At 49.5% G+C, this 18291-nt stretch overlaps 1 protein-coding gene across 1 annotated transcript in view; it reads left to right on the top strand.

Moving 5' to 3' along the window:
- LOC133350913 (nibrin-like) overlaps positions 1-17302 on the top strand; it is a gene marked incomplete at its 3' end in the record, with an annotated part of 31780 nt that extends 14478 nt beyond the window's left edge. The window contains exons 5-7 of the mRNA XM_061565753.1: positions 2522-2625; positions 15297-15414; positions 17103-17302. Of these exons, the coding sequence (XP_061421737.1) occupies positions 2522-2625; positions 15297-15414; positions 17103-17302 (422 nt within the window). The remainder of the gene's footprint in view (positions 1-2521; positions 2626-15296; positions 15415-17102) is intronic.
- Between the last annotated feature and the right edge of the window lie 989 nt (positions 17303-18291).

The following is an 18291-nucleotide window of genomic DNA, read 5'->3' as shown; positions in this document are numbered from 1 at the left end:
TAATGGCTCTGCTCAGGATTGGCTCTGCTCAGGATTGGCTCTGGTTCTAGTGAGCCGGCACAAAGCCACGCAGTTACATTCTGTCAAATCATGGCTCAGCCGCTCATGCGTTTTTGAAAGCAGCTGAGTGGCTCAAGCCTGAGCCGAGCCGTAACTATGACTTTGGCCCACAGTGTTGATATCATCAACCATTAATTCGCTGCTGGATGACTGCCTCCCCAAGCAGCAACCATCTCTCACGATATTGCAATGTACAAATCTGTCCAGCACCTGTGTGTGAACTGATTTCGCCGCTCCATCTCCTTGGCGGCCTGTCGGAGTTAATTTTCTCGTCATGGAATTCTGCTCAGTTTTGCGAGTGAGCAGTAATATTTTGCCACGATGGCGAGATGTCAACTACCTCGCCCGGTATACAGAAGGCCGTGCATTCGATCCCGACCCTAACGGCTGCTGTATATTTGGAGTTTGCATGTTCTCGTGATTGCGTGGATTTTTCTCCAGGACCTCCAGTGTTTCCCTCCACATTTAGAAACATGCATTTCTAGTATTTGTCTGCTATAAATTTCCACGCGATAAGCCACTTTTGTTGGGCTATGATTCATTGCCAGGTCGCTTCTGAAAAGAAGCTACACAGCTCAAATGGGCCTTACCTGGTAAAATATAAATAGTTTAGTTTTTTAGTGACTGAGTTAAAGCCCATGTACTTGTACAGGAAGAAGCTTTAGATTTTCAGTTGTGCAGATTTTTTAAAACCCATAATCGGCCCATAGCATATTAAAGTTACGTTTGTGAATCCCCTTGTGGTGCCTGCTCGTAATATTCCGTTTGTTTACTCCAGACAGCCTCACCGAGTCTCAAGACTCGTTTTCAGGAGGGTTCCTGCCAAGTTCTCACAGTAGGGAGTAATGTTTCTGCCATGTGTGATACCAATTGAGTAATTTGCAGGATTTGATGTTTCACAGGATGCTGCTTGCACAGGCTGCCAGTGCCTTGTACTGCAATGTACAAAGCCAGGTTTTGCTTGCTCGGCGTGTTCGCATTTGTTCCTTTGGTGAGAGAGATACTCAATCATCCGGGAGAGCCACACTGGGTCATTAGACTCTTTTTCAGGAGGTTCCTGCTGCATTGTTTTTATTTATGTATTTACTTAAATATGTTTCCAGCCAATTTACGATTAATGTTTGTTCCCATAGAGATGTAAACAGATGGTGGTTCGTCCACTTGCTGTACTGCCATCTGGCAAGTCAGGCTATGGCACCTCAACGCCCATGGGAAGGGAGTTCCACAACATCAGTGTTTGAGCCACCAACCCTCGCCGAAAGTGCCGGATTACAGGCCACATGCATAGGCTGGCGGTGGCGCCATCTCATGTGCTTAGTTTACAAATAAATAATTTCTTTAAAGCCCACCAGAAACTTTTTTTGTAGAGGTTCGTGGTTGGAATTTTGCAGGCCGCCCTGGTTAATACTGCGGGTGTATTGATGAAAATATACACATTTGTCTACTTCACAGTGGACATGAGAGTTCCCGCGACGTCATTCCAACAAGAGTAGGTCCAAATACGAAAATTTACCCACAACCCACTCGATTGAGAAACACATCTCTATCCTTGCCCCTACTGAGAAAGTCCAGCAAAACCCACCTATAAAGGTCTTGAGACTCCGTAAGGATTTCCTTGGGTAAATGAGTGGAATAAAAAAAAACTAACCTATTTTTTATTTTACCAGGTTAGTCCCAGTTTTTCAGAAGCGACCTGGCCACAAATGATTGCTCAACGAAGTAGCTTATCACGTGGAAATCTATAGCAGCCAAATACTCTAAACGCGTGGTGTTGATTCTAAATGTTGAGGGAAAAACCGGAGGAACCGGAGAAAAATCCACGGGGAGAGAGACACGCAAACTCCAAATATACAGACATCAGTCGGAATCGAATCCACGACCTCTTGCATACCAGGCGAGGGATTAACATCTCGCCACTGCCACGCCCTCCAAGACAATGAGGGAGAATCCTTCATCGTGTTTTTATCACAGTTGCAATGATGTGTTTTTGTCCATTACTAGAATGATCAGTAAATCCTCAGGGACTTGTGGATAACAAAATTGGCCTTTACGGCTATGGGATTTGTGGATAAGAGGGTTACAAACAAGGGGTGTTCTACCGTACATACTCTTACATCTGTAACAGAGTTAAAACACCGCATGGACATTAACCAATTACCAGGTAATGGTTCAGCATTGGGCTCTTTGGCCAATACCAGTTACATTGTGTCGTGATTATTTAGCAATGGGAGGAAACCGGGGAAGCCCGACGAAACCAATGTAGACGACTCCACAAAGGAAGGCGCCCGTATCGGCAATCAAATTCAGGCCCTTCTGGCTGCGAGGCTTGGGTGTTGTTACCACTGCTCCACTGCTGCTCTGCGGTTCTCTGCCTCGCACCATGGGCATACGAGGCGGTCGTGCGGGTGGTGGCGGTGGAGTAATGGGCGTGTGGTCCCGTGTTTGCTGTGCTCTGCCACAGACGATCTGCGCCCTCATCACGAGCATCCCCATCGTGCAGCCGGCGTTCTTCTCCACGCTCGTCACGGCCATCAGGAGCCGCTCGCCACAACCCAGCCACAGCAGGTGAGGGCCCACACACTGCCTTCGCTGTCTCATAATTCATTCCCTACCCACCACTCCCGGTGTGCACCCCACCCACAAAGACAAAGATCCCCCATATAGCAAACTAGCGGGAAGTACCCGGCTTTGCCCCGGCGAAAAAGACACACACATCGACTTAGACACATACACAGACATCGACCCACACACACAAACACATCGACTTAGACACATACACAGATATGGACTCACACGCACAGACATCCACTTTAGATACACACACATGGAGTTACACACACAAATCGATGTACACACATACAGCGACTCGCACACATACGTAGACTCTCACACACACATCGACCTAAGCACACATATGGATTTACACACACATATCGACTAAGAGACACACACATGGACTCACACACACAACATTGACTTACACACACATGGACTAACACACATACATCGACTGACACACATAGACACACACACACACACATGTGTAATAAAAGGACTCAGACGCTTCTCGCTGACTCCGTGTCCTTTATTTGGGGTTCGCGTTTTCCTTCCCACACGGCACTCCTCCTGAGACTCTCTCCCTGGCAGCCCCACATCTGCCTTCGCTCCCGTAGCCTTCCACGCTCCTGCAGTTCCGCTGCAGGCTCTTGGCACAGCCCTCTGGCTGCTCCCCCAGCAGCTCCATCGCTGCTCCCTGTTCCTCCGTGCGTGGCGATCTCGCCACCTCCCAATGTCAGCCCTTCGTGGCCTCTATGGCTATCTCGCCATTTCCTACCTCAGCCCTTCGTGGCCTCTGTGGCTATCTCGCCACTTCCTACCTCAGCCCTTCGTGGCCTCTGTGGCTATCTCGCCATCTCCAACCTCAATCCTCCACTCTCCCTTCCACCCCGCTGGCTGGCGCCGTCATGAGCCCCTCAGCCACCAGGCTGAGGCACGGCGACCACCCAACGTGTTCACCACCCTTCACTCCCCCGACTCCCCCGACTGACCCAGATAGCTTCCTGTCTCCCCGCTATAACTTCTCCCCCACGTCACCCTGACTCCTCCCTCTCGGATCGTCATATCCGCCCCGCCCATTTACGCCCGCATTACACTACCCTCCCCCGTAGAGAAAATCCCAGCCGTCCTCGGCTGAAACAGAACAAAATAATGCGGGCGAAGGCATCACAATCAGGAGTCCCCCAGACACAACGGAGATTATAACAACAACAACACAAGCAACGAAAGGGGAGGTATCAGGAACTGGAACAGAACACCGGCCTGTCCTCCGCACAACAACAACAAGAATAAGAATGGCACAATGAACAAAAACGGCAACTGACACGCAAGAACGGCCAACGCGCACAACCCAGAAATGTGATGTTTTAGTGCGTGTCCATGTTGCAGTTCCATCCGCTCGGCTCAAGTCCAACGTCAAAGAGCAAGTGGTAGAGCAGAATGACGAACGGCGCTCAATTGCTCCTTCAAGTCCTCATCCAGCTAGCACACCAGGTAACACCCAGTGCGACGGGAGCTGAAGAATCTGTGACGAGAAGGAGAATCCAATCCCCTGAGGCACAGCACAACAACGCACATCCGCATGTCGTACACGACAGCCACCCGGCCTCAGGGTAGTGGAGATGATGTAAATCCAGCCCGCTTAAAAAAAACTCCCCATAAATACCCAAAATAAACGCAATGGATGCCCCAGTATTTACATTTTAACAACAATATTATTTACACGTAACAACAACAACAACAAAATTTCCTGCTCTTGCCCACCAGCAGTCCTCCCTTGAGGACCAGCACAGACATCGCACGTACACAGCATGTACCCACGGTCACCTCTCAGCAACCCAACAAAACACCTAATCACACCACCCTCGCGTGGAGAGAGCCACGCTCCCCAGCGGTAACGTTTAACTCGCCCTAACCCCCACCGTGGTCGTCAACCCACAGCAACATCCACTGACCATACTCTCAGCTAGTGCAATTTCGGGGATGAGCAGCAACTCGGCCATGCTCCTCCCTTACTATCCCATCAGAGATGGACACACACCAGCCTCGTATAGTCCGATGCTTTATAGCCCAGGGAAGGTTCATCCCCCAGCAATGCCAGACCCCCATGTACTCCCCCCACGGGGCAATGTTCCCTTATAGAGACAATAACACCCTAACCCAGATCCCGTGAGCCCCCGGCACACCAGGTTCAGTCTGCCACCGCACAACTGAACCATGACTCCCCGAGCCATATGAGCACATGGCCCATTAGTTAAGACATACCACGGAGGTTTCGCCTCCGGGCTGTCAGGTCAGCCATCAGCCATAGGCCGATGTGACCACAACTCGTGCATCACCCAATCAACAATGGCAGGCATAACAGATGGAATATTTGCCCCACCCCGGTTTTTTCCGCGCGCTCAAAATGGCGTCCCCCTTCGCCCAGCGCATTCGCGCAATATCTCGCGCGCACATCAAAATGGCGGCCCTTTCCGCAAAGCGCATCGTCGCCATACCCCGCGTGCGCGCAAAATGGCGGCCCAACGTGCGAACACGTGGCCAGAAAATGGCGGCCCAACGTGCGAAGCACGTGGCCAGTTTTCTCCATTCGTGCACCCCAGCTTCCCTATGCTGGGGGTCACAAAATGCATCCCCGTCTATTGTAACAACCCCAACAACGATAGACGCACAGCCCCAGCTTGCTGCGCACAGCTGTCATATCGTGGAATTTTTAACCAATATTTTACCAACCACATTAGTTACACAACCCAACTCGCAAAGCAACTCGTGGCTGCATGCAATCAACCAATACACGACGCCACTTGGCGCCCATTTACGATCCCATTAGCATTAACATCTAAGCCACCCACAATGGCGTCATCGCGCACCCTCATTTTCAAAAAGCTCAATTACCCCTATAATATACACGCAATCTCGTGTGCACAACACCCATACAACCAAAATTTTGGGTCCCCCTCTATAATATACACGCAATCTCGTGTGCACAACAACCATACAACCAAATATTTGGGTCCCCCTCGAATTTGTTACCAATTTCCAACAGGTACGCACAATATATAACAATCTCAATTCCAATAGTCAACCACTGCATCGCACCCCATAACCATACAGAACGGTATAACAGCACATGCAATCAGCATATCGCGATCACACGCGCACATTTAAGCACAATAGCAAGCAGATCTGCAGGCAACCAACACACCATTAATCCTGTCGTAACTTTGCAGCAACAACACAATTATTCTCTCTCTTGCAACAATCGCATCGCACACAGCACCTCGCAGCACAATACACCAAAAAAAGATATTTTTTTTTTTCCAATTAAGCCCATCGCACAAGGTAACCCACAAATAATACAGCGCAAGATACCCGACGCTCCCAAGTTAATAATTAACTTCACCATCAAGATAAGAACTCCACGCAGCAGCGCACACACACAATTTGACACTCAGCAAATACAGCAGACTCTCCGTCCATTCTCAACACACGCACACACTTATATTGACACCAAGCAACAAGCAGATAGCGCGTTCATCGTTATTACACACACATACACAGTCCGAACCGCGCTCCGCACAATCGAGTCATAAGAGAAAACCAAATAGCCCCCCCGGCCCTCGAAAGATGAGTGAGGTGTGTGTTAAGGCCGGGTGCGTATCGTTATGACTCGCCCGGGGCTGCAGCAAGAAGAGGACGGCAGGGTGGCAACTTGAGACGCCTCGCAGAACTCGTTCGGCGACTTGACGGCTCCCGTTGTCACGCACCCGAGCCAGGACGGAAGCTCCCGCCCCAGCAGCTGCAGCATCGCGTCTTCTCCTCGCAGCACCCCCTCGAAAAACAGCAGCTCACAGCAGGCTGCTCACCCCGCGGCACCTCCAGATGGCAGCGCAAGGCTGCCTCTCCGCCGCGATGTTGAAGATGGCGGCGTCCTCCCGCCGCGGTGAAGACAAGATGGCGGCTTCCCGCCGTTTCTCCCCTGCCACGCCCAAGATGGCGTCTTCGTGCCACGTGGCAATGGCGCTGGCAGCGCAGGAAAGGCAGAGGCCTGCGGATCACCACCGGGCCTCCCCGACGTCGTCCTCGGCGTGGTGAACTCACACAGTCGCGCCAGCACGATTTCCAAGGTCCCCATCTGCATCACCATCTGTCTCCATCGTAAGTTGGCATCCTCCGGCACAGACAGGTCCACCGACGCGGCGACACCTTGCTCACCCGGACCCGTACTCGTTCCAGAACGGATCTCCTCTTCCATCGCAGGCAGGTCCACTGTCTGAGGAAGGTCGTCGTCGTCGGATGATGTAGCAGGAATATTATATATTTTTTTTCTTTCTCTCAGTTGTTTTGAGATGCCGTTTCACTTCTGACTCCAGTGTAATAAAAGGGACTCAGACGCTTCTCGCTGACTCCGTGTCCTTTATTTGGGGTTCGCGTTTTCCTTCCCACACGGCACTCCTCCTGAGACTCTCTCCCTGGCAGCCCCACATCTGCCTTCGCTCCCGTAGCCTTCCACGCTCCTGCAGTTCCGCTGCAGGCTCTTGGCACAGCCCTCTGGCTGCTCCCCCAGCAGCTCCATCGCTGCTCCCTGTTCCTCCGTGCGTGGCGATCTCGCCACCTCCCAATGTCAGCCCTTCGTGGCTCTATGGCTATCTCGCCATTTCCTACCTCAGCCCTTCGTGGCCTCTGTGGCTATCTCGCCACTTCCTACCTCAGCCCTTCGTGGCCTCTGTGGCTATCTCGCCATCTCCAACCTCAATCCTCCACTCTCCCTTCCACCCCGCTGGCTGCGCCGTCATGAGCCCCTCAGCCACCAGGCTGAGGCACGGCGACCACCCAACGTGTTCACCACCCTTCACTCCCCCCGACTCCCCCGACTGACCCAGATAGCTTCCTGTCTCCCCGCGCTATAACTTCTCCCCCACGTCACCCTGACTCCCTCCCTCTCGGATCGTCCATATCCGCCCCGCCCATTTACGCCCGCATTACACATGGACTGACACGCACACTTGGACTTAAACACACACACACACATTGACGTACACACACAGACATCTGGCGTTGCCCGGGCAAAAAAGACACAGGCCAGACATCGACTTACACACACACATGGAACTAAACACACACACACATATGGACTCCAACACACATACATCGACTCACACACATACATCGACTTACACAGCAATCCCCGATGATGCCACAGCTAGAGCAATTTTCTCTCTCTGGCGAGCATTAGCGAGGAGCAGTTTGAAAACAAAGGTCTTCCCAGTGTTGTATATGTTGTAATTATGGAATTTTGATAAAAATCATAAAAATTAATGAAATTTCAAAAATGTGTAAATCGCATAAATTATGTTAATGTGTGTAATTATATGCATAAATTATGATCATCACGGAGATAATCGTAGTAATTTATGCGAATGCTTGCGATATGTTAATGTGTGCAGTTATGATAATTAAGCTTAGTTTCGTTTATCCAGAGTTGTATCAATCAGGATAACACGATTATCATTGATTAAACATTTACTGATTATCTTTGTGTTTTTATGTTATGTTAGGTCTCCAATTTCATATCTCATCGCAGGCTACAGTTCTTAGGAATAAGACAGTTTTGCATGGACTTGGAAGAAACACTCGAGATACTTCAGTGTTAACAATTTTATTCTAAACAAACATGTAACATTCTAGCATGCAAGGCAAAAAAGCATACGTCAATCGATTCATTGGCGAGATTATGCAATTAACGAACTGAAGGCTAACATTCTTCTAACAATCGTAATTTCTACTTTCCCACCAGACATCTCAGTAGTTCCCCCATGTATCGAGCACAACCGGCGACTGGCGGAGTTTTAAAAACAGGCATGCAACGATATTCATATGAAGGCAATACAGGCAACTTATTATGCCCCAGAGGCTAAGCACATCAATCGATTCGTTGGCAAGATTATATCTGTTAACGGAATGTTTGAGACAATCGTGGGTGAGGGCGTGTGTGTTGGTGGGAGAGCGAATCTGGCTCTGTTTTAATTAATTCTTCGGCGAGACTCTATGGCAAAGAAACAGGTTTGACACGATATTCACTATGTGCTTCCTTGAGTCTGTGAGTGGGGGAAGTGATACGACCCTGGTTCGCAGATTCCTCTCGCCCGTGCGGGTTGCAGCCGCGACTTCTCCGCAGGGAGGTGAGCGCGGCGCTTAGTGGCGCTTGGCGGTCCTCGGTAGCTGACGGCGCGGTGGCCCGTTCTCTGCAGCTCTGGCGGCGGCGCTCGTTCGGAAGGCTTTGACTCTCTGTTCTCCACTGCTGGGATGACGAGTCGGTTTTCGTTGATGCTGGTTGATCCGTGTGTGCATATTGAACACACGGCGCATGCGTTGGCGCTGTCCTCTTCCTCACAGCCGTCGATCAGGCTTTCTCCACTGCTTCGTGCTCTCTGCTTTGCTCGCTTGGTCAACGCTTGGCGATCTCCGCCCTTCCTGCAGGTTGTTCGCTTGTCGTCACTCTGGCGATGAACGATGCTTCGTTCGTTGCTGGGTGGACGTTGGGTGTCTTTGTTTTGCTCGAGAGTGATAGCTGGAGTCTCCGTCAGCTTCACTCGCAGCTCGGCGACTCAGGGTAGCCATTCTTCTTAGGTGGTGCAGACCTCGGCTTGTCGATGCACGTCGCTACCCCGCGAACATCGTCATTCTGGATGACGGAAGAGCTTCTTCGTTGTCGGCGTTGAGATGAAATGGGGCAGGAGCCCTGGAGATCTCTGGTGGGGGCCGTAGCCCCGGAGACGAGATGTCTTGAATGGATTTTTCCTCGGCTTATATTGGGAAAATCCACTCAGTTTTTTCCGAGTTGTTCAAAGGCCGGGTCATATAACTTTTCCCTTTGTTCGTGTGCGTTTCGTCCGTGTGTGTCGTGTGCGTGTCCGTCCGTATGTGTCGCGTGTGTGTTTATTGGAGCTTTAAAGACCAGCTGTCCGTAATAATTCTGGAAGGCGGGGTGGGGTTTCCTCGCGAACGGCGCCACACGAGTCATCAACCTAAACCAGACCGACGCTTCGCGTTCGTACCGAGGTTACAAAAATCATAATCCACGTTTTTTGATTATGAATAATATTGGTCGCGAAAGCCTACGCGTAAGCGATTTCTATAATTCCTTCCCTCGCTCTGGGCGTTATCCTTTGTCTCACACAGCTTAAGTTGTTTTTGGTTTGGAAGTTAATATGCGATTCATTTGGCTGCTTAGTATCATTGTGATTTGATTGCAAGCGACTCCAGGTATGCTGTAGCCGTGTTCACGGTTGAGTCGTGGTTTGATCTCCCTATGGGGAAATGTTATTTGCTCGCGTGTGCAAATCTTGCTGTCCGTGCTGCGGGGAGACAAGACGGCTATGCTCCGTCATTGGAGCACCCTGCGCGTGTGTTTATTTATTTATTTTTGGGAGGCATCTGTTAATTTCCTTTCTCGAGCCGTTCCCGCTCGCCACGAACTTTTATGAGGGTCATTTCCTGGCTTTGTGTGTGTGTTCCGTGGTCGTTTCTCTCGGGAAGACAAAGACGGCTGTGAGCTGCTCGCTTCCCCTGGAGTGTTGCGTGTTGGTTAATTATGATAGACTTCTCCGCTCTTAACTCTCCTAGGAGATCCACTTTAATTTCGTACTTATTATTTGATTTCTTGTTATTATTTAATCTGATATCCCGGGGCTAGGGAATTCGTTTTTATGTTTTTTTTTTTAGGAGCGACCCTGACTGCCATAATTATTATTTGATGCTTCGGCCCGGCCGCGTAGAAATTATTAAGGGTAAATAATGTCCGTATGGAATTAATACATGAGGATTCAAACCCGTCTGTGCTTTCTTGTTGTCGATGCTATTTTCTTTGTTAAGAATATAATTATATATATTTTGTGGCCTGGTTTTGTATTGTAAAAGGGCCTTTGAAGGAATGGGTGTTATCCTAACAACCCCTTGCGACTTCCCCCCCCCCCCCCCTTTGTTCTTGTGTGGAATTTATGACATTTGATGGCTATCTTTCTCCTGCCTTCTGACCTTTGAAGCGAAGTGTGTCATTCAGACTGTCTCCTCGACAGACCTGTTCTTCACCTGAGGATGGCTGCTTGCGTTGTGGCCGAAACGTCGTGAGAATTATTTTATTATGCTTTTATTTTTATTATTTTATTATTTCCATTCTACATGACTTTACCGAAAGAAACCAAGTAGATGAACTCCTTCCACTGTTTAGAGGTATTGGAAAGATGTGTGCCCTTTTGGCAACATGGAGAAGCATTGGGAGAAAGTAGCACTGCTGATTTTGGGGATGAACTGTGTAGACTCGTCCGAAGGCATCAGATTCACCGTCAGGCAGCACGTCGCTTCCATTTTTTTTTTTATCAGTCCATGTATCGTAGGAGGGAACTTAATGGAAGAGCAGGTTGGCAGCAAATGGGTCACTTGGGCACAAAACAAAGAACGCTATAAGGGTGGTATCTTGTGGAGCTAGGGCCTGTTGTAGGGCATTTGGTGATGTAGATGCGTTGACCATTTTGGAGGTGAAGCGCCAATGGACGACTGTGGGGGAACGGTCATGGATTGGGGAAGCCAAGAATTCAGCAAATGGCCTCATTGTTGCTGATGTATGTTCCTTGGAAAAAAAGTTGAGCTCATGCACACTTTGCCCCTCTGTTTTGTAAGGCAAAGACAACCATGTTCAGAGCCTTTGTTGATGTATTGGCAAACATATTTGATGGCTTTTTTTAGAATAGCAGAATTCACATTAAAGTGGGCCTGGAAGATCTTGCACAGAAGAGGGCAGTAGGGAACGATCCACCGGTTTTTAAACGTTAATTAGCGAGTTAGTGGCAGGTCTGAGCGTTATTTGCAATCCACCATGCTCAGTATTTCTGTGACGATGATAGAGGATAGCCATCAAGGGCTGACTGAGTGTCTTTTAAGTAGTTCCGTGGATACCTCTTGGTACACCCGTGGTCTTGCATACATGGCGCATTTGGATAGAACTGGCCACATTGGCCATGGACCATTTGGTAACAGACCACATAGAAAAAGGGCAGGGTGTTGATGGGGGTGAGGTAGCCCGAGCACTGATAAATGTGTCAATGTGACTTGCATGAATTGTTTCCCTCATCCATAGCAAAATGTGAGCATGAGGAAGACGACGTTTTTGCCACCCAATGGTGTGCAAGTTACTGCTTGTCTATCCAAAGACACCGCATTTGTTGGTCGTAATAAGCATAATGAGGTCATAAATTTTGAGTTTTAAGACCCTCGCTAAGATGTCATGTCTGTCTGGTGGCTTTTGGTTTGGATAAGGTAAACCTGGATCTCCATTCATTTGGGATTGCAAGTGAAGGTGATGAAGAGATGGGGCGTGGCATATTGGCTGATGTATGTCATGGCATCCTGAGTCTTCTCATGCATGTGTAATAAAGGTCGTTGAGGCGACTTCTGGAATCCGATCTTTATTTACTTTTCATTACAGCTCTCCTTCACGCTGCTGACCGGCAGTGTGAGAGGGATAGATAGAGAGAGAGACGTGCAGCCACGTGGCAACTTGGAGCCCCACTCTCGCGTGGCCTCCTCCTCCGTTCGTTCCAGTTCTGACCACGTGTTGTTTGTCTCCACCCCTATTTAATACCCGGGTCACGTGGTACGTTTCCACCAATCCTGGTTAGCCTCTATGGAATATTCCAGACTCCCTCGTAGGCTCCCCATTGGCTGTGGCCAAAGCCAGCAAAACCAATCTTCTACTTACAGCTGTCACCTTTCCATTACATCAGGGCCACGCCCCTAGGCTTCCCCCATTGGCTATTGACCAGGACCGGCAGAGCCAACATCATGACGAGTTGTGATACGTCAGTGAGCCTGATATATCCTCACATTACACATGCATCTTGGTGGAGCTGTGAAGGATGAAGGCAAAATAACTAATCAGCCCACATTGTGACCGTTTGCATCTCCTTTGGCATTGATGGCATCCCAAGAGATGAGCATACTGTTCACACGCAGGGCGGTTTTGATTCAGTTGAATGTAAAGAAGGCGCTCACTCTTAATGTTGGCACTAATCGACAACATATTGGTGAAAGAGGTTGGCATACCATAATATGTGGTTTCCTCCTCTGTCCATGATCACGAAGGAATAGAAGTTTTTTTAGAGGAGACAGTTTCGTGAGGATGTCTTTGTCTTGCAGCTTTGTAATTGGAGGAATTTTAACGTGGTACCCATCTTGGCCTTGCGACAGGAAAATGTGTTATTGTAGGGCATCGTATGCTCTGTTAGTGTCAGGAAATTGTGCGATGGTGTTTTCTTGGTAGGAAGAACAATGTTTCTCTCACAATGTTCCTCACCCACCGTAAGAAAGCAAGGTCAGCAATATTTCCGTGCTCCCCGCTTTGGTGGAAGTATGGGTGATGTTCCCACGAATGTAACAAAACGATAAACGAAATGCAATGGGCTGTAGCTAAGAAAGTTAAACGTATTTAGCAGTATAACATATTAATCAGCATCGCAGTACTATAGCGTGACATGAGCAATCGAAACAATAGAAATGCATTGAAGAAATAAGCTGAAATAAGTCTACATTAAAGAGCAGCAGTACGCACAGGTAATTTGAGAAGCAGGCTACAGTCTAGATTATAGACTGCCAGTAGGGTGACTCAATGACATAAGCATTGCCACAGTCTACATAAAAAGCTGGCAATATGGTCAGCAGCTAAAAAAGCAGGATACAGTCAGCATGAAAAGTTTGCAGTACACTGAGTGAGGTAAAGAAGCGGGCAACAGATCATAGACTGGCATACACTCATAATGGCCAAAAGCAAAATTAGCAGTGTAGATAATAGTGCCAGTGCACTGACGTTAATTAATCAGCAGGCAGCAGGCCACAGCACAGACTGGCAGTACTGTCGCAGTGTCATAAAAACACCTAAAAAGGAAATACCTTATTTTCCCGCATATAACCCGTGGGGTATACCACTTTTTACAAACAAAACAAGACCCTGCGGGGTATATGGAGGTGCGGGCTATCCCAAAAAATATTTTACACGTGTGACATGTCATACTCGTAAAAAAAAAATCATGGTAGGACTATCCACTATGCAACACTTACCTTTGACTAAAGCACTGCTGAATAAACCACTCACACAAAAATTGCACATGTTATCACATGTTAAATTATTCGAATTGTTTGTACAATGAAACGACAATGTTTGAAGTGAACGCACTTTGTTTACCGGCGACGGGAGAGCTGGGGGGAGAGAGGTGGGGGTAGAGAGAGGTGGGGGTTGGGGGGTGGGGCAGCTGGGGGGAGAGAGGTGGGGGGTGTGGGGGCGAGGGCAACGGCGTTACCGTAGTTCCGCTATTATCTGCGCAGTGCGCAATCTACCAGTGCTAAAATTGTACTTATCGACCAGTTATGTGTTACTTATTTATTGGATATTTACTTTTGTTACTTATTAACTATATTACGTTCGCTCGTTTCCGGTTAGTTTGTTTCTTTATGAACGTTATGATTTGAATGTTAACAATTGATAGTGGAATGTATTACAAATGTAAACTTAGTATTAATATGATGGCATTAAGCTGCGGTAACGACGTTAAAGATATGAATGCATGCGGAGTAAATGGAGGTGCGGGCTATCTGAAATTTGTTTTACACAAAACGCTATTTTTGCGGGGTATATGCGTCGTGGGTTATATGCGTCTGTGGGTTATATGCGTCTGTGGGTTATATGCGTATGCGGGCTATATGCGGGGAAATATGGTAATTAGCAACCTAATAATGAAATTAGTTTTCTGCACACAAACATTATTATTGTAATATTTGCCAAATTATTTGTTTCATAATAGTAAACAATGAACCTGAGTTCTTAGCGAAAGATTCAATAAAACTGTACTTTACATTGCCATGGTGAGGCCTCGTCCCGTGCAGAGCCCGCGGCCTCGCCTAGATTGCCCAACCGGAGGAGGTAACACATTTCCAGGCTGGGGGCTGGGCCGCACTCCCCACCCACGCTGCAATAATGCTATGTAAGCGCTTCAATATTAATATATACGGACTTTATATCAGTAACTGCACGCATTGGGTTGGTGGAGGACATAAGACCGTGAAGAATGAACCTCAGCGTTGTGTGTATATTTTTTAAGCATTGTTAATGCGAATGAAATTTTTTAGCGACCGTGTGTGCGTTGCTAGAGGCAACTTCTGTCAGCGTTTCGCGCATGCGCAATTGTGTGCTTTGTCCCGCGCCGGGCGGCAAATTTACATAAATAAATAAAATAATCGCACAAAAACGCTATTGTAACAAATTTTAAGGTAACGGGACGGTAAAACAGATAGGGCTTGCCCACGCGCGGGCTTCCGGTGTGGTAGCTGGCAAATTTTTGTTTACGTAAACCCCACATTTGAGAGCCAAATCCCTCGCAAGCGCACGTGCGCCGACAGACGGACGGACAGTCAAAAAAATTATTTTATAGGTTAGATTATGCAAATTGTATTCACTCAGCAGCAACATCACCCCCTACTGCAAACACTTGGCAGAACCCTCTGGAAACAAATATTCTTCAGATTCGGTAAGGCCTGCCTGGGTAAATAAGCAGAATAAAATATTTGTAACTAGGAAACGAGTCTTGGCTGTTTTGATGTGTTGATGTGCGCTGTGTGTTTATGTGCATCAGCTTCTGGCCTCTGGCTGATGAACCGGGCATCAACCCGGGCGACCTCGACTTGACCCCCCGGCCTGAGCGGAGGCTCCTGTTCCAGGGGAAAACCTTCCAGTTCCTGCACGCCAAGCAGGTGCCATTCCATGCTTGTTCCGCTCCACACGTGTTTCGTTCCAAGCGTGTGCCGCTCCACACGTGTTCCGCTCCATGCGTGTGCCGTGCCACGAGTCTCAGGGTCAGGATCATGTTCTTGGCTCGGCTCCGTCTTGGCCTCTAACTCAGCCCAGCTCAGGCCGTGAGCCACTCAGTCGTTTCCAAAGAAGCGTGAACAGGGGGAGAACATACCCTGAATTCCAGTAAGATGGAATTCAGGGCAAGCCACGGTGGCGAGATGTTAACGGCCTCGCCTGATATGCAAGAGGTCGTGGGTTCGATCCCGACCCAAACGCCTGCTGTATATTTGTAGTTTGCGTCTCTTTCTCTCCCGGTGTCTTGTGGAATTTTCTCCGGGTCCTCCGGTCATTTGGGACCAAGTCGCTACTGAAAAAGAGCTTTATAGCTCAGTGGGCGTTACCTGGTAAAAATATTTTTTGTTTAATAGTATTTATTTTAGCCTCCAATAAGAAATAAAAATACAATGATTTGCCCAGAAAAATCCGAGCGGGGCGCAGTGCACGCATAAGAACACTTTAGTAGAAGCGACGCCGACGTGACCACGCGAAGTAGGAGATGGTGCGTGTCGTGTGTGCACCGGCGATCTTGAAGCTGCACGTGCGTACCGGGCCCTCCGCCCACGGCGCCTGCAGCCTTTGGCGTTGTCACAGGAGAGCGTTGTATGTACGCATATGTTGTGACTGTGATTGTCAGTGTGTGGCAGAGGTGTGGACTCGAGTCATGTGACTTGGACTCGAGTCAGACTCGAGTCATGAATTTGATGACTTCAGACTCGACTTGGACTTGCATAACAATGACTTTGTCCCACCTCTGAGGTGTGGACTCGAGTCATGTGACTTGGACTCGAGTCAGACTCGAGTCATGAATTTGATGACTTCAGACTCGACTTGGACTTGCATAACAATGACTTTGTCCCACCTCTGGTGTGTGGTGCCGGGCTTACGAAGCCACGGCGGATAATGTGTTGGCATTATGTGTAGCCCGCTTACTGGACGTAGTACCAGCCCTAGCGGGGCTTGGGTGAGCGATGGTCAGCACGGAGACACCACGTACAGTGTGCGGTGTGGGCTCCCGGTGGGGGAGCGAGAGGGAGTTTCAGCCAGCCAGGGTTACGTTGGGGCATGATACGCTGCGTGACTTGCCGACACGTGACCGGATGATATTGGAGGGGGGCACCGGTGGACGGGGGCCTATGGGCGGTCACGTGGTATTAAAGAGCTCTCGGGGAGCTTTCAGGAAAGACCTCGAGAGATCTAGAAGGTGGGCGGGGTGAGGGGCGGAGCCAGTCCCAGCCCAGGCCGATATAATGGGGGCCCCGTGAGGGGCTTGGGGTTCTTCTTGTTGCTGGTGATGAAGATCCACGTCAGGTAAAAGAAGCCTCTAGCCACGCAGTCCGGGACCCAGCTTGTGGTCCGGGCCGGGATAGCGAACCATGCCTAGTTCTGCCGTAGCGTGGCTAGATTAGCATTCAACACCCAAGTGTAGGTTGTGTTGTGTTATGTTGAGTTCTGAATAAATAGTGTTGCTCCCAAGACAACATCTGCGACTCAGTTGGACTCACTACATATACATTAAACTTATTTTGGACCTTACATAGCCAACCGTGTGAATTGGAGGTGCCGACGTGGGCCGTCTTCTGTGTTCCAGCACAAGCGGTTGGCGGTACCGATCGCGCTGGCGGGCGGCGCGGCATTGTGCCTGTGCTCCCCCGGCCAGCGCGCCGAGCCGCGGCACGGAGAAGGTTTCTGCGTGGTGGAGCCAGAGGCTGGCTGTTCGCAGCCCTCGTCCCAGGTGCTGGCGCAGGACGCGCGAGCGTGGGCTGCCCAAGTCGGCGTACGCCTCCGCACGTGAGTCCAGTGGCGCTCGAGGGGGCCACCGGCCGCTCGTCGTCGTCGCGCACGGAGGGCGTCCTCGGGAGAAACGCGACCATGCGGCGTGATGCGGCATGACTCGGCGGGCCCAGTGGAAGCCCAGCGGCGGAGCGTTCACCGCTCGTTGCAGACGTCCACGGTTCGGATCTGGCAGGCCGCCCGTGGTCAATGCTGCCGTCGCATGCCCCGCGTCATGATGCAAATTTTACCAATTAGAAAATTACCGGCAAATTACTCGATTGGGAAACACGTAGAAATCGTCGCCCCCTGCTCGGAAAAATGGCCTTGAGACTCGGTGAGGCTTTCGTGGGTAAACGGTGTCACCAGCACAAAGGAGATACACTTGCAAAGTTTGACATTCTCACAAACTTCTGACAAGGGTTTATTTATCATCATCGTCATCAGCAGCAGCCATGATCAATCCACTGCTGATATTGCTTGTATGACTGCTGCTGATGAATCAAAGAGGTGGGTGTTTCTGGGAACAGTGTATTGAGTGCTGATGCTTGATTTCAGCATTTGGTATGTGGGAAGAAGTTGGCATGTGCTTGCGGGGCATGCGTATCATTGTTGGTATTTGTGTCTGATATCTAATAACTGGTATTTACTTTCAATATTCCTGTATATGTAGCAATATACATCAGACATTCATAGGCACCTTAGAAGTGCAGTGGGTATTCTTAGCGTTACACGCGGTTACCACTACTCACCTGGTGTAGCGTCAGCCATTGGTCAACAGGGGGTAACGGCGAGTACGGCCTGTATCAAGTAACGCCGTTAGGCCACGAAACCCAGAAGGTGGTTGGGAACCGGAGATACACACCCCAGGCCCCCGGTGGGGGCAGGGGGATTATGCAATAGTCCAGGTCCCTCCAGAAGGTTCTAGAGAGTAGGCGTGGCCAGGGGCGGAGTGACCCTGGGAGCTGTATATAAGGCGGACCCCTGAACGGGTTTGCCGTCGTCGT

The sequence above is a fragment of the Lethenteron reissneri genome, chromosome 35, assembly GCF_015708825.2.
Source record: "Lethenteron reissneri isolate LAM-NWPU_2019-01 chromosome 35, ASM1570882v1, whole genome shotgun sequence".
Classification (NCBI taxonomy): domain Eukaryota; kingdom Metazoa; phylum Chordata; class Hyperoartia; order Petromyzontiformes; family Petromyzontidae; genus Lethenteron; species Lethenteron reissneri.
Note: the sequence above shows the minus strand (reverse complement) of the source record. Positions and strands in the feature narration are given on the sequence as shown.